Below are 16044 nucleotides of genomic sequence, written 5' to 3' on the forward strand. Positions count from 1 at the left end.
TCGCTAATTTGGCCACAATAGCACTAGAAAATGATCTATTGAAGAAGATTTCTTATGAGGATATTATTGAAGATTTAAGAATATTAAAAGAATGATGTAGTTTAAGTAAAGAGAATACAACCAAGAATGGGTACATTTTTTATAATTCAATTGGTATCTAAGTTATTATGAACTTCATATTATTATGGGTTTCTTTTAAGAATTATGTTATTATACCTATGCCTATGTAGTTTTTTATTTAATGAGATAAGGCCCAGTTTAGGATTTTGTATAGGGCCTCCGATTTTGTCCGCTCGGCGGAACCAACCCCATCAGTCACACGTATGTGTCCAAACAATTTGAGATGTTCGGTTGCACGGATAAATGAGATTTCGTTGCGCATGTTCGCGCGCAGACACGTTCGGGCCGTAGTTTTTTTGGAAAAGGGGGACGTCCGGACAGTATGAGGGGTCAAATTATAGCCCAATCTAACTAAAGATGCTCTTAGTTGATATTGTTCACAGGTTCGTGTGGTCGGAAGGAATCACTGGGGGTGTAGCAGACTAGTGGGTCGTCGATGCTCAAGTCGCGGGCTTTTGGGCTTTTCGACAGCGATGGCATGCATGAGCATGAATGATGCATGCACACGCAAAATTCTGCTCTCATGTATTCCCTCTGAGCGCGCACGCAGATGCAGCCCTCCATGGCCACTGGCTGCTCGGCAGGCAGTCACAGGCTCACAGCGGCTGCAGAAAGCCGGAATCTCGTCGTGCACTGGCGACGGCTCATGCAGCGCAACGCTTGACAAGCCAGCCTCGTGCGCTCGCTCAGTTGATTACTGCCACACACACACACTACGATTTACCATGCCGCTCTTTCCCTTCCCATGCCCCGTTCTTCTCCGTGTGCAAGATCGATTGCTTCCTTCAGTTCAAATTCAGAACCGGAGTACAAAAAACGTTGCAAAAGTGAAAAGTTGATCGAGGAACATGGAAGTACCTTTCTATCTATCTGGTGCCGACAGTTGATCACGGAAGAAAGAAAGAAGGAAGAAGAGGCAACAAGTCAAGCGATCTTGTTGTGTGCGGGCCGTGGAGCCAGGCAGGCAGGTCACCGCCGGGTGCCGGCCGTCACCTTTTGGCTGTTAGTTTCGGTTTGTTATTATGCAATGAAACAAACCAAAATGCGGCTGTCATTTCCATCCCCTCTCAGGAAAAAAAGGGTCCTAACCTACGATCCAAAGCGGCGCCTGCTTGCGGTTGCGGCGGTGCCCTCTTCCATCTGCTACCCATCCCAGTACACGGTACACCTCACTCGGACACAACGACGCATGCGCCTCCATCGATTGGAGTTGATCGCGTTTGGAGTTTTGGACGCATGCATGCCAGCCCCAGGCACGCACGCTGTACGTGCCACCGGCTAAACGACTCGCGGGCGCGACTTTATATGTTCACGGCCTTCACCCCGCGCTCGCCTCACGATGCCAGTCAGCCAGCCAGTACGCGCCATGCATGCCACCGCCGCGCCTGCGGTGCGCTAGAAGTACGGCGCCCCGGCACGGCCAACGGCACCGCACCGGGCTGCTCTGCTTGGCATTGGCACCGGCATGGCGCGCTCCCTCCTCGGCGACGCGCTCCTCTTCTCCGCCGGCGCCGCGGTGGCCGCCGTGCTGCTGCTGACGCTGTCCTCGCCCTTCACTCCGCCCGCCGTCCTGCTGGGACGACGGTCGTCGTCGTCCGCTGCTGCTGGTGGTGGTGATCGGCGGACCTTCTACGACGACCCGGAGGTGACGTACACCGTGGACCGTCCCATCACCGGGTGGGACGAGAAGCGCGCCCAATGGCTCCGCGCGCACCCGGAGCTGGCCGGCGCCGGCGAGGGACGCGTCCTGATGGTGTCCGGCTCGCAGCCGGCGCCGTGCCGCTCCCCTACCGGCGACCACCTGCTGACGCGGCTCCTCAAGAACAAGGCGGACTACTGCCGCCTCAACGGCGTGCAGCTGCTGTACAACACGGCGCTGCTCCGGCCGTCCATGGACCGGTACTGGGCCAAGATCCCGGTGGTCCGGGCCGCCATGGTGGCGCACCCGGAGGCGGAGTGGTTCTGGTGGGTGGACTCGGACGCCGTGCTCACCGACATGGACTTCCGCCTCCCGCTGCGCCGGTACCGTGGCCACAACCTCGTCGTCAACGGCTGGCCGCGCCTCGTGTACGACGAGGCGAGCCCGTCGTGGACGGGCCTCAACGCCGGCGTGTTCCTCGTGCGCAACTGCCAGTGGTCGCTCGACTTCATGGACGCCTGGGCCGCCATGGGGCCCGACTCGCCGGACTACGAGCGGTGGGGCGCCGTGCTCACGTCCACGTTCAGGGACAAGCTGTTCAACGAGTCGGACGACCAGTCGGCGCTGGTGTACATGCTGCAGCACAGGGGCAGCCCGTGGCGGGAGAAGGTGTTCCTGGAGAACGGCTACTACTTCCAGGGCTACTGGGTGGAGATCGTGGGGCGGCTCGGCGGCATCGCGGCGCGGTACGAGGCGATGGAGCGGCGGGCGCCGGCGGTGGCGCTGCTGCGGAGGCGGCACGCGGCGAGCTGGGAGCACGAGGGGTACGCGCAGGCGAGGGAGGCGGCGCTGGCGGGCGCGGGGCTCGCGGAGAGCGGCGTCAAGGGGTGGAGGCGGCCGTTCGTGACGCACTTCACGGGGTGCCAGCCATGCAGCGGCGACCGGAACCGGGACTACTCCGGGGACAGCTGCGACGACGGCATCCGGCGCGCGCTCAACTTCGCCGACGACCAGGTGCTCAGGGACTACGGGTTCCGGCACGCCGGCCCGCTCAGCGACGACGTGCGGCCGCTGCCGTTCGATTACCCCGCGGCGGCCGGGAGGCGCTGACAACGGAACCGGCGAGTCATCATCGATCTTTTTTTTTTCCTTTTTGAGAAGAGTCATCGTCGACCTGACGAGTGGCGAGTTTTGTCTTCGTGCTGTTGTTGTTCAGTACACACTGGATGTCCGCCGTTTTCCATTTTCTCCTACTAATAAAAAGTTGCCCAGTACTACTATACACCACGCCGTTTTTTAGTCTTCGAGGGTTTATGCAGTGCTAGTACTAGTAAGCTAGCAAAGCAGTCTCCCTCCAGAAGAAAGAGAAGAATTTCAAAAATAATAACAGAGATATTGGATAGTTTGGAATCAGAAGATTGTTTCAGCTTTAGGCAGCAGATTCTCGTACAAAATAAATAAATAAATAAACAGCTACTCGTAATTAAAATCAGCTTTGGGAGCTGAATAGGGATTCTATCCATTTTCAGTGCAATTGGTTGAAGCACGCCCAGGCGCGCTTCAATAGCAAACAAGTGAAGCCAATCCATTGGGTGATTCAAAGCCAACTGAAGCTGAAACAAAACAAGGCAAAGAAAGGACTCAAAAGCAGAACTGGGAAAACATGGATGTCCTCAAAGGGGAATCTGGTTAGCGGTTCAAATGGCCCTATGCGCGCACAAGCAAACTTTGATCGTCTATCAATCCGATCAAGCAGCAGTCATATCTAAACGCGTCCAAAAAAAATAGCAAGTGAAAGTTGAAAAAAAAAACGCTGTACCAAATAAAATAGGTTTTATTTTCAATTCCTAAGAACAATTTGCTTAGCTAAGAGTTTCTTTGATTTATAGAATTCTCAAAACAAAGGAATATAATAACACAAGATCAGGGGCATGCCCTATCTATCTCAAATCACTAAACTACAGGAATAACAACATGCAGGGTTTTCCTAAGGATCTATAAATCCTCAAAATCTCCTGTTAATTTCCTTTAAATCAAAGGAGCCCTAAGACTAAATTAGATTTTATGTTGGTTTACTAGTCATCATTCTAGCTAAAACCATTGAACCTACAAATTCAATCTGCCCTACCAGAGACGTCGCCTACAGAAAACAAAATCATTTTCAAACTGCTCTACGAAATATACGACTCAAACTAGAAGTAAAAAACTGCACGAAGAGATACTACTCACAGAGAAGTAAACAGACAAGCAGAGATGCATAAAAACACAGGCCACAACAACAGTTTTCATCGTTCAGGCGAGCCAGGCCATCGGGTAAACCAGCAGCTAGACAAGCTAGTTTCCAAAAGTCAAGGTTCAACCAGCCAGACCTAGAGCTGGCACACGGGTGCATGGTGCGGCTTCTACATACAGACAACTTGATTTCGGCTCTCAAAGAAAGAAGTCGATTTCAATGAACATCCATCCATACACCAGAGAGACCCCCGTTCCAGATTCTTCATTGCTCGATCAGCTGCATATATGTTTAAGATTAATACCCATTCAGAAATTTAGATCGTTAAGAAAGGCGGGTGATCAGGAAGTGGTGTGGTTCAAAGATTAATACCCATATACTTATCACAGCTGAGGTTCACTTGGAGGCTTTTATTTTAGCAAGGGCAGTAAGGGCCTCCGCGATCTTGCCTTCATTGATCGACCTAGTGGCCTGTGCAAAGAAATTTGGATTTTGCAGGACTGAGTTCCTATTCCTGGTAATATATAAAATGGCATGTATCCCAAATGTCAGCAAAAGACACTGACCTTGAGAGACGGTATGAGTGCATAAACCTCTTCAATGGTCTCAGGCCCAATGTTTGCTATCATGCATATCTGTTACAGATACAACAAGCCATTTCATGTCGAGATGAGGGAAGTGAGATAAAAGGTGAGAGGAAAAGAAGGGTTACGAACCTCGCCATCATTAACACCATAGTCTTTAAGGGGTCTGCAGTTACGAGTCAAGGAAATTAACTACAAAGTGGTTGCTTGGCGAAACAATTTAACTGCGTAACCACATGCAATATCTAATACTAGTCCTTAATCAAAACAAAGGATACTCCAGGATTTCTTTCACCAACTTCGCAGAGGTGAAGTGATTCCCTTCTTTTGCATATAGAAAGGCCTTGTCGAACGACCTGCCGGTGCAAGAAGAAAAGAGTAAACATGAAGTCACACAAGCTAACAGACTGGAACACCACATAAACAATTGTTAGCGGAACATAACAGAATTAAAACAAAAGATGTTACTTACTCGGGAATTTTTATCTTTGGATCCTCTGATAAGATAGCCATATGTTCGTGAATTTTCTGCAACATTTCTGCTACTTCACAGTTCGTTAACAGTTTAGAATTTGGAGACATATCTGCAACCAATTGTTATGCGGGAATCAGCTTGCCTAATTTTTGTTTAGACAGAAGGGGCGTTTGAAAATCATAATATAAGATGTGCGCCCGTTTCAAATGATGTAAAACTAACAATTTCATTATACAGAACTTCTCAAGTAAAGAGCCTACTGAAATTCCATAAACTACCAAACTTTAACTACTATTAAGGTTACTATGACAAAAATGAGTTTCTAGAAAAATAGAGGATATTTCAATGGAAGGAACTGACCAAGCTGAAGCTTTAGTTCTGCATCAGACATTGCAGGCTTTGCATTTGATGCGGAGGCCTTCCCACCTTTCCCAGCACTAAATGCCTTCCCTCCTTTGCTACCTTCCCCTATGAGAACATAATACATGAATTTAAGATATGCAAGACACAGAAAGGTAATCTATTGTATAACAAGAATTTTCAGTTTTATCAGCAACTCTTGAATGGATGAATGTATAGCAAAGGTACAAAATGATGCATCCATACCATTAGAAAAGGATGAACCCTTTCCACCAGTTTTTAGGCTATCAGATGAAGCTTTCCCATTTGACTTGGAGTGTGTGGGGGGAGCCTCTTCTTCGAAAAAATCTAAATACAGGCAGTGATATATGAGGTTCTTGTATATTTCAACTATATATCAATATATTATTCACACTGACTTATTCAGCTTCATTCAACTATCCAGTAAATTTTAGTGCTTATTTATATACTGTGATCAAATACTGCAACAGTTACAATGTAAGCAGCTCAATGATTACCATTTGTTATGCACAGCCATAAATTGGTGAAACAAAAGAACAATGTCTTGCCTTCAACTACAAACGATATGAAGTGTCCTTTCACACTCAATGTAATGGTAAATAACATCAACTATGAACAAATAGTCAACGAATCATCTGCAAATAAAAGTTATAAAACCAAAGGGGAACCACAAACATGGTATATAATTCTCTTCCGACATTTGTTCTGTAGTATTTGATCAATCTTACGAAGGCTGCCAAGATAAGCATTCTGCGAGCATAGAAGGTTGTGGGACTCTTCTAGTCAAATGATTCTTTACTGAAACAGAAAGAATCATTTCATGTTTTCAAACATAAAAGTTTACAACCTTCTTGCTAAAGATGCCCTAAGCCCTAGGGTAGCAGGGTACAACCGTACAAATGATTTGTTCTTGACAGTGATAAATGAAACACAACGGATGCTGATCATGTCAGACAGATAGCTCGTAGCGTGCTAGCAGACAAGTGATATTCTTATAACAAAAGCAAATACCAAAGGATTTTCTCATGGAGCAGAGCTGTGATAAGTGTAGTAAAACTAGATTTAAATAGAACAGCAGCGAACACATGTGACTTGGCATGCCCAGAATGCCAAGTAGCCAGACAGACATAAAACATATCATAAGAAGTATAATGTGAGTTGAAAATAAAAAAAGAATTAGTCCAATAAATAAACTGTTGCCTGGAAAATGTTTAACGACAAGATTGGGCAGTATTATTACCATCAGAATCAGAATCAGAATCAGAAAGGTCAATAACATCTTTAGAATGGTTCTGCCTTCCGTTCGGTGCTCCTGTAAGAATGAACCAATTAAGAAATCTGTCAAACTCTAAACTTGCCTTCGAAAGCTCACCTTCTAAAAAAACACAGCATTCATTTTGATTAAGCTGTAAAATCATCAACCATCATATAGCAGGATCATACAACTGAATAACAAAAAAATGTACCATAAAAGACTCAGATTAAAAAACTTCCCTCTCAGACATAAATACCTTTATTATGTTCGGGTTTGGCACCTGAGGCAGTACAGGGGTTGTCATTCCGGTTTGGTATGGCAGAGGATATTACTGTGCGGGGCATGGGATGTCGAGTATCGTGCGTGTTTTGAAGGTAGTAGCCGTGCAAGGCGGCGCTGGGGTTGGCGCTCAGGTTCAGATTTGCGTTTGGGTTCAGTGTGTAGATGGAGTTGCCTGAGCTGGCCATGGGAGATTGGCGATCCTGCAGGCGGCCCACGGCGGCTCTGAGGTTAACACTCAGGTTCCGGTTTCGGATGTAGGAGTTGACTGAGTGTATGGGGTATCGGAGATCCTGTGGGTGAAGGTAACGGCCGCGCAAGGCGGCGCTAGGGTTTGCATTTAGGTTTGGAATGGGGAAGGAGATGGCTGGGTGGGGCATGGCGAAGGAGATGGCTGGGTGAGGCATAGAGGGATGAAGATCCTGTGTGTGGTGGAGGTAGGGGTCGCCGTGAAAGGGAGAGGTGGATGAGGGGTGGGAGTAAAGGTTGAACGGCGGCGGCGGCGGACCGGTAGCGACAGGGAACATGGGCGCAGCGGTAGGCGCAGGGTTAGGAGGCGACCCGAAGAGAATACCCATGTCGAAGGGAGGATCGGAGTTGTTAGTGCTCGGATTAGGGTTAAGGTTTCTGGCTGGAGACGCCATGGGGGGCGGCAATGGAGTAGATCTGGAGAAGAGGGGAAGAGGAGGAAAGTTGGAGGTGGGATGAAGCAGAAATGGAGGTCAATAACTCAAGATATAGGCGGTGGTTGTTTTGTTGCTGTTGTGCCCCACAATTTTACTTTATTTGCACCCCGCAATTTAACTTTATTTGCGCCCCGCAATTTCACTTTATTTTGACTTAAAGCCTCTCAATTCCAAACAAGTTGCGGTAGGCTAGAGTTGAAACCCATAAGATCTCGAAACCAAGTCATGGTTCCGCCACGTAGATAGCTAACTTCCATGCACCCATGCCCACGGCTAGTTCTTTGGTGATAGTGCTGCTAAATATTGTTATTTTAAATTAATTCCAAAACCACCCAGTACAATATGCAGACTTGATGCATGTACATCACTCCATTCCACGCATTTCAACAAGACAACAAGGTTATAGTGTGTGTTTCTAAGATGCTGTGAAATAGATAACCTATTGCTGGTAAACATCCAAGCATATTGGTGAGGCACGAAGACTCATTGACCCTTACCCCGCAAAGGAAGTTACAGCCAATCCTCCGTTGGCCGAGTGAGTAGTGCTCGGACCACTTCAAATATGCAAGGGATAAATCATCATGCTTGGCATGTCATAAGCCGTTCTAACACAGGTACGAAAAAACGCTAACTATCACAGAACCACGAGCATATCACACATGTGATATTTCAGAAAAGGCATATACCTCAATTTCTAGTTTAGTTCTACATTTGATCCAAGGATTTTTCCTTTACCAAAATAGTGAAGGTTGGATTAACTATGGCGGTGGTGCTTGGTTCCTAGCCATACTTTGCCACGTATCAAGCTAGGCAAGTTTGACCAAGTTAGGTGGGTCCACATGTCATACACATAAAAAGTGTTGCAAAATTCCCTCGGGCAACCCAAAGTGAGGCTAAAAATGTGAGCACCTAAGCTAAGGCAAGTGTGGCAAAATTAGTCAGCAGCCAAACATGCCCAACATTAACAGGCGATCTTCCTCAGCAGAGCAGAAAAAAACAAACACATACACATACACACCAAGATGCTCAAGCATGGAATTTAAATACACAGACCAAGCTTATGTGCTTAACTGCACCAAAATCAACAAAACTTCTTCCAAGGAACGCATGCACAACACATCCACGGATATTCGCTCTCTTGTTGAAGGGAAGGACCATTCGTTAGACTAAAACCCTTAGGAATCGCTAAATTTAGCCATGCACTTGTGCATAAACACAAATGATGCATTTAGAGTTACCTTATTCACAGGCAAACAGACGCAAAACCTAATAGTCTGCTAGTGATTCCACAATGCCCAGCAACGTTTAATGCATTGTCATTTTGAGCAAGCTGTGTCACGATCAACTAAATCATCTACTTTTCCAGTTTTCCTTGAGACACCAAATTATAAGAAGCCACCCACATATGAGTGTGACGCAACCAGTAGCAAAGTTGTTAAGATTAATTTCGTAACAAATATTAGCCAGGTGTATTTCTATAAGCGCACATAAACAGATAATCCAATCCAATTCCACTATCCAAAGGGCATTGTGCTAGGAAAAAATCTGAAGGACTTGAACCCTCCAAAAGTCCTACAGTCTGAAAGAAGTCCTGAACAAACAGTTCTGTTTTGTCATGGATATGTCACACACTGACACACCCATAACAAAATCCGACCAAAACCATATAATAAACAACCAAAGCATAGGCCCTCGCACCGATCAAACTGGATCTAAACCTTCTCCAGTAGCCAAAATTCATATCCTTTCGATGCCGACCCGCCAGGGCACCAGTACCGTGACAACAAAACCCTCGGCGTTCTGCAAACCCTAATCCCTAGCCATTCGCATCGGATCCTACCCGATAGACGCCGAAGAGCCCGACACCCACCGGGTTTCATCCGGTGAAGGTCGCGTTGGTCGACGGTTGAGACATCGACGCAAAAAAGAAAGGGGGGGAAAGGGGGGATAAGACGAAAGGGGGGTGAACGGAGATCACCTGACTTGGACGGGGGATACGACCCTTTCCCTCCCCTGTTCGCCATTGCCGCTGCCCGCGGAGGAGAAGGCGGTGGTGATCGGGAGGCGCCTGCCGGAGTCGGTCAGGTCGCTCTCCGCACCGACGCCGCACGCGCCCCGCTGCTCACTGTTGGCTGTCGCTGGGCGAGGAGACGGAGAGTGGGAGTGCCGCTTGCCTCTGCCCGGATGTATTGACGGATTTATAAAGTTGGGTGTGGTCGGGCTCTGGGCTCGGATCGATTATGGGCCCATACATAAGATACAACCATGCTTGCTCGGATACAAACAGGAGAAGAATTACTAATTGAGGAATACTTTTTTAAAACATCATCCTCAATTTCCAAATTGTGATAAATAACGCACTGTATGTATGCCACTTGTCATAACTTGAATTTTTTTCGGAAATCCGTATGTTTTATCTTTTGAATCGTGTGCTTAAATTTTGAATCATTTTCACCGTTGAATTCCTCGCTCAAGATCTTCAAAACTAGATCTCATGTTGGTAGGTTTTGACGAACTTTTTTTCGTAAAAAAACAGACGAAAAAATCATATCTCTCGCGGAAGAAAAAATATGATTCCGAGAGGCACGGTCATGCCTTTCGCGAAAGCAAACATGTGCCTCCCGCGAAAGCAAAACCGTGTGTCTCGTGAAAAAAAACATTTCTTTTCCGTTCCGGAGAGACACGGCTGTGCGTCTCGCGAAAGTAATTCGTGTCTCTCGCGAAAACAAAATCGTGCCTCTCGCAAAAGAAAAATAATATTTTCTGTGCCTCTCGCAAATGAAAAAAAGAGCTTTTCTTCCAATGCACAACCCCCCCCCCCCTCGCGACATTGTGATGGATCCATCTTTTTGTGGTTCTGTAACTAAATCTGAACCAAACTGCATGTTGCACAGTGAGAGGCCTAGGAAGATGGTGCTCCCCAACTAATTATCGGCTTTGGAGAATGAGCCCATCCAGTCCAAACTGCGACCACCGTCGTCGCCATCGCCAAGACCGAATCCATCATCACCATGGCGGCTGCCACCTAGGTCAGAAAGGGGGGAGAGCTCCACGGTCTCAATAGCAACCCCGCCTCCACCCATATCGCCTCCTTCGCCGTCAGGACTCACCAACACCATGACGACCGCCACCTATGTCAGAGAAAGGGGAGAGCTCCGTGCGCGCGCGCGCGAGAGAGAGAGAGAGAAAGAGAGAGAGAGAGAGAGTGTGTGTGTGTGTGAACTGCGACAGGGAAAATGGTCAGATGTTGACCACGAGACGGCCTACAACCCCGTCCGTGCCAACACGCGCCATTAATGGGCGTTAATGTGTGGCCGTTAACGGTTGGCCATGTTGGTGCCTGAAATGTGAGACCGGCCAGTTAGAAACGGGTTTAAACGGGGCGAAGCGGGTAGTTTTTCACTTGCTAGTTTTTAATTAAAAATCAGTAAAAAAATGATAGATTTCGTCACAAATTCATAAAGTGATAGTTTGTCAACGAAACGTTATAGGGGATGTTTGGTTACATGGACTTATTAGAAACTTAAAACTTATAAGTCCCTTTAAGTCTCATCTAAACCAAACAGGAGAAACTTATAGAGACTTAAAGTGGGTATTTGGGACTTATGAAATAAGACTTTCAAGAAGAGTCTTATAGGGACTTATAGTTGTAATATGGTCTTTTAGTTCATGTTAAGTCCTAGTAACCAAACAGGTAGGGACTTTTTAAAAAATTAGGACTTATAAGTTGAAACTAAAAAAAGTCTTAGTACTTATGAACCAAACAGGACCATGGTTTTTTTTTTGTTAAATACTCGTTCCCCGAAAGAACAATGGCATGCATTTGGAGTTTGCAAAGACATATGCGAGGGAGGAATAGAACAACACAAAGTGATAAATTGGAAACGGGAGGAGGAAGGGAATTCTACGAACATAAAACGGATTGAGAACATGATAAAAGGATCGAAAGGAATAACGCAGATGAGGCGAAAGGCGGCAGTGAGTGGATCACCGTGTAAATCAACGACTGTAGAGGGCCGTTGAAAATTCAGAAGAACAGAAAACGGTAGTAGTATCATGTACAGTACGCTGGTTCGTCCTGATCGGACAGCATCTTTCGGCATCCGGAAAGACCAAAGCGTTGATCCATGCAGCACGACAAGATGGGCCATACAATGAGTGACGGCAATGATCCACTTGTGAAAGGCTTGGACCTAGAAAAAAGGGCTCTGCTTCCGCCCCTGTTGATTCCTCCTGGGGCGCACTGGATACGTGGATAAGGCGATAAGACCCTAGGGGCATTACTGTAAGTAAACAAAGGCACCGGTGGCGCAGTGGAATGGCACCTTTCGGGTCATTTTCCACCTAATAATCCAACCCTGGACAGCTGAAACGACGCGGTGACGACGGTAGTACCAGGTTTTGGTCTCTTGGAGCTCCAAGATTTCGGATAAGGAGGAGGAGATAGGAGACCGTCACAGCACGAGGAGCTACTCCGTAGTTCAATTCGACACAAAGGCAGTCAGTAGCGCGACGCCAGGTTTTTCTCTGCTCTGAAAGCGTTGCGTGCTGCTAGTTAAAAGCCAGTGACTCTTTTACTTTCTACTGCTTGAAAGAGATCGCGCAAAGTTATTTATTGGACAACCGCTCGTGTCACCTCCAGGGGCGACTCGGGCGGCCTAGCCGTCGCCGTCCTCGACCTCCCTCCTCCCCTGCTTCCCCGCCGCCGTCGGAGGAGGCTCGCGAGCGAAGCTCGCCCGATGGACGGCGGACGGCGGGCCTTCCTCCCTTCTTCACGAGGGGATCCTCTAGCTGAGATGCGACGACGTCCCTGGGCGTACGACATGGAGGCGAAGTTGGCGCGCTCGGGCGGCAGCCCGATGTGATCCTGGCGACGCTGCGGGGGCCACCGGCGGATCTGGGGTTCACAACCCTAGATCGGTTCTTCTCCTCGGATGATGCCGGATCTGAACAAGGTGGTGGCGCCATCCCCTTCGTTAGGGATGACGGTCAGGTGGTGGGTCCTTGTGGCGTTGCCGGTGGCGGCGGATCTTGGGATCCCGCTCCCGGGGACATTGCAGGATGTGGTGGCCCGTGCAGGAGAGATGGGTTCTTCGAACAGATCTGGGTAAAAGCTTGCTTTCGGCTACTGCCAAAGCCGGCGATGGCGGCGTTGTCTACGTCGTTCCCTTCCTGAAGGCATCGCCGAGGAGAAGTTCAAGGCCACTCTTTGCTACCTCCGGGGAAAACCCTAGATCGCTAGATCAGATGACGGCGACGCTCTGGTGTTGTTTTCCTTTTGGGGCGTCATTCATGGAGGTATACACGGGCTCGAGGTATCATTGGTCGGCATCTACGATGGAGCGGCGTTCCTTGTGACACATCGATGTCGTGGAGTCTCGGCGACGAGGCGCAGCAAAGTCTCGGCGACGGATGCGTGACGATGAGCGGGCGTAGGGAGGAGGCGCTGTTTGGCGTCGTGGGGGCATCGACGGCAGGTCTTGCAAGGTCGATGGGTCAGTAACTCTTCTGAAGATGGATTGATGAAAAGCGGTGGGGACGACCTATGAGGGTGCGTTAGACCGGTTTGTGCCCCTGACCCGATATGTTGGCTCGGTCGGGGCCTCCGGCTTTAGATGTTAGGCTAGGTGAGAGGTCTGGGTATGTGGCTCACACTTTCTGCACCCCTTCATCATTGGATAGGAGTAGCGACAAATATTGTCAAGAGGGCGGGTTCAGATATATTAACGTATTGCTTTGTAAGATCTTTGTAAATAATTAATAAAATGGCTGCATGAATCTTCCAGATGCAGAGGTCGGGGTCATCCTCCTTTTCTAAAAAAATAAAAAAAAATATATATTGATATTGGGATATTCGATTATGAGCTCGGGCTTGGGCTCAGGACGATTTGGTGGCCAGGCTCAGCTGAACCTGAAATTCAGGACATTGATTGTTACATAGGGATGCTGGAAAATAGTAATGCAGTGTGAGAGCAGATGCGTTGGAAAAACAGATACAACATGTATACCCAGGGAAACAATGCAATACGATGGGGCCTGTTTGTAGCGTGGCACCGCGATGATGACGTGCACGTCAGGCAATCGGTGACGGCTTGGTTCTAAGCCGTGGAACATGCTCTTTGTCAAATGGTGAGCCCGGTCCACAGTGGTTTTCCTACTTCCTACATCTTCCTACATCCTTCGTTCCTAAATATAAGTTTTTTAGAGGTTTCGTTAGAAGACGACAACCTCTCCCGTGCGGCGGCGCCGCCCCGCACCGGGGAGCCCATGCCCTCCTCCTATAGCCCCTCCCACCACCACCTCCTCTTCCCTCTGCTGCCGTTGCCCGGGGCGTCACAGGGCAAAGCCCTTATGGCGTGGCGGCGGCGGCGGTTTTCTTCTCGGATCTCGATCTGGTTGGGAGGCGGCGCTCCTTTCCGGCCAAATCGGCGGCGGTGGCGATGGTTGTGGTGCGGCGACGATGATGGAGGACAGCACCAGCAGCGGTGGATCTGGCCTTGACTCAGTCGGGCTGATTCGTTGTGCTACCGATCTCAATCGTTGTCGGCGGTGCACTGCTCCTGGACTTGATCTGCAACACAAGGATGTCTGGGGCACCTGTAATGCCCCAAGAGTGTAGCTTACCATATTTGGAACCTTTTCTATGTGGGTCCAACTTGTCATTGATATGGGAGCTCAATGCATATTCATGTGATGTCTCCTTGATTTGTGTTCCTTTGCATGCATGCATCACTATCATTTCATGTCATTGTGTTGTTGCATGGTGATCATATGATGTGATGTGATATCATGTGATGATATGTGGTTTATGTGAATTGTGTGGTGTGGTGCAACTCTAGTAGGAAGCTTGTGGATTTCAACAAGGGTTTTAAAAACTTCCCCCCTCTCTTTTATCTCAAGCCCAAAAGTTACTTGATCCTTTCCTGTTTTAAAAATGCTGATGTTTTAGCATGTTTTATTGGTGTTTGTGAGGAGGTGTTTTGCTGATTTGAAAATATGTTTTAAAGGTGCTAATATTCACAAAACAGATCCAATAAATTCTGTTTTGTTAATATTTATTTGCTCCAAATATTTATTTTCCGATTTATTTAAATAGGTCATAAATCCTTATGACCTGGGGCATTTTTTTTAACCCCAACAGATTGGACTTTGCTTTTATTTTATTTCTCTGGTTATTTTGTAATTGGAAACCCCAGGGATTTAAATTTTCTTCTATCTCGCGCCAACTAGTGGGCCTCCTCCCACCAGCAGGCCCAGCTCCCCTCCTTCTCCTGTAGATGTCGTTCCCTCTTCTCCTTCCTCCGTCAGAGTTTCTTCAGAGACAGAGGCACAGCGACGGCAGCAAACGTCGTCATGGACGTCGAGGTGCGTACCTTGCCTCTCCTCCTCCATAAAAAGCCACCCCTTGGTGGTCGTGCAGCTTAGGGTTCCCCTCTTGCGCCGCCACCTCCATCCCATCTCCTTCTCCCTCTCTATCGACGACACGAGGTAAGGGGATCGACCTCCTCCACCATGGCCGCAAGCTGAGAGCTCCTCGCCGTCGCGCCCGTACACCTACGGCCTCCCCAACACCTCGACGAGCACGCGGGATCCTCCAGGAGCCCATTCCTGCGGCTAGGATGACAAGACCGACTCTGCTACACCTCCTCGACGACGGCGACCTTCTTCCCCGACGATCTTCCCCGAGCGGCTCCTTCCCCCTTCTTCCTCTACTGCCTCTCCGGCCGAAGCAACCACCTCGTCCAATAGGTGAGGTAGATCCATCTCCCCTTCTTCCCTGTCCCAGATCGAGAGCAGTAGGCCGTAGCGTTGACGCCGTTCCTTCTCTGTCGCCGGAGCCGTCGCTGTAGGTCCTCTCGAGTAGTGCTAGTAGTTGAAATGGAACCGTGGGAGCAAGGGCTTCCTTCCATCGAGTAGCCGTAGTTGGATTTTAAGTGTATCGCCGGCGAGCACCGTCCCCTGTTCCGGCCATCGTCGGGCAGAAAAGATGCTGAGGGGGTTACTCAAAAGGGTTAACTCCCCTCCCCTGTTAAGATCTCAACTAGTAGCAGAGTGGTAGTGGTAGTTTTGGTGCAGTGGCTGATCGTGGGTTCGATTCCCCCTTGGCGCACCTTTTGGGTTTGTGTGGATTTAATTGGCACAGAGGCATAGGGAATACTTACCTTGGTTGCACCCCCTGTACTGCCGAGCAAGTGGCATATATCAGGGTGGTGTAGTTGATGTGTTGTGTTCCAGGGGGTCCTGGGTTCGAAACCCACCCCATTTCTTTTCTTTTTCTTTTGCTTTTCTTATTTTTTTGCATATGTGAGTTTGCACAGTTGCTGCAGCTGCTTGGTTACCATGTGTGGCATTTGTTTTAGCTCACAAACAACATGTTGACTTTAGTTTTGTT

At 48.4% G+C, this 16044-nt stretch overlaps 2 protein-coding genes across 2 annotated transcripts; one reads left to right on the forward strand and one right to left on the reverse strand.

Annotated features, from left to right (window-relative positions):
- The first annotated feature begins 1459 nt into the window (after positions 1 to 1459).
- Positions 1460 to 3041, forward strand: LOC123401897 (probable glycosyltransferase 7). Its single transcript, XM_045095755.1, has one exon. The coding sequence runs from the start codon at positions 1586 to 1588 to the stop codon at positions 2867 to 2869; it is 1284 nt and encodes a 427-aa protein (XP_044951690.1). The 5' UTR covers positions 1460 to 1585; the 3' UTR covers positions 2870 to 3041.
- A 954-nt stretch (positions 3042 to 3995) lies between these two features.
- Positions 3996 to 9828, reverse strand: LOC123401898 (DNA-directed RNA polymerases IV and V subunit 4-like). The gene is made up of 10 exons (XM_045095756.1): positions 9631 to 9828; positions 6673 to 6744; positions 5658 to 5759; positions 5412 to 5519; positions 5049 to 5160; positions 4855 to 4932; positions 4709 to 4742; positions 4559 to 4627; positions 4365 to 4463; positions 3996 to 4271 (listed from the first exon to the last, which is right to left on the reverse strand). The coding sequence occupies exons 1-9, from the start codon at positions 9674 to 9676 to the stop codon at positions 4389 to 4391; spliced, it is 696 nt and encodes a 231-aa protein (XP_044951691.1). The 5' UTR covers positions 9677 to 9828; the 3' UTR covers positions 3996 to 4271; positions 4365 to 4388.
- Positions 9829 to 16044: the final 6216 nt, after the last annotated feature.

This window comes from Hordeum vulgare, chromosome 6H (assembly GCF_904849725.1).
Source record: "Hordeum vulgare subsp. vulgare chromosome 6H, MorexV3_pseudomolecules_assembly, whole genome shotgun sequence".
NCBI lineage: Eukaryota > Viridiplantae > Streptophyta > Magnoliopsida > Poales > Poaceae > Hordeum > Hordeum vulgare.

What these genes read in the sequence shown, in the direction of transcription:
- LOC123401897 (XM_045095755.1), top strand. Translation starts at nt 1,586, where the DNA reads ATGGCGCGCTCCCTCCTCGGCGACGCGCTCCTCTTCTCCGCCGGCGCC.
- LOC123401898 (XM_045095756.1), bottom strand. Translation starts at nt 9,676, where the DNA reads ATGGCGAACAGGGGAGGGAAAGGGTCGTATCCCCCGTCCAAGTCAG. An exon ending in CCAAAGATAAAAATTCCCGA is followed by an intron (nt 4,933 to 5,048) that starts GTAAGTAACATC and finishes TTGCACCGGCAG; the next exon opens with GTCGTTCGACAAGGCCTTTC. An exon ending in CACTCATACCGTCTCTCAAG is followed by an intron (nt 4,464 to 4,558) that starts GTCAGTGTCTTT and finishes TTCTTTGCACAG; the next exon opens with GCCACTAGGTCGATCAATGA.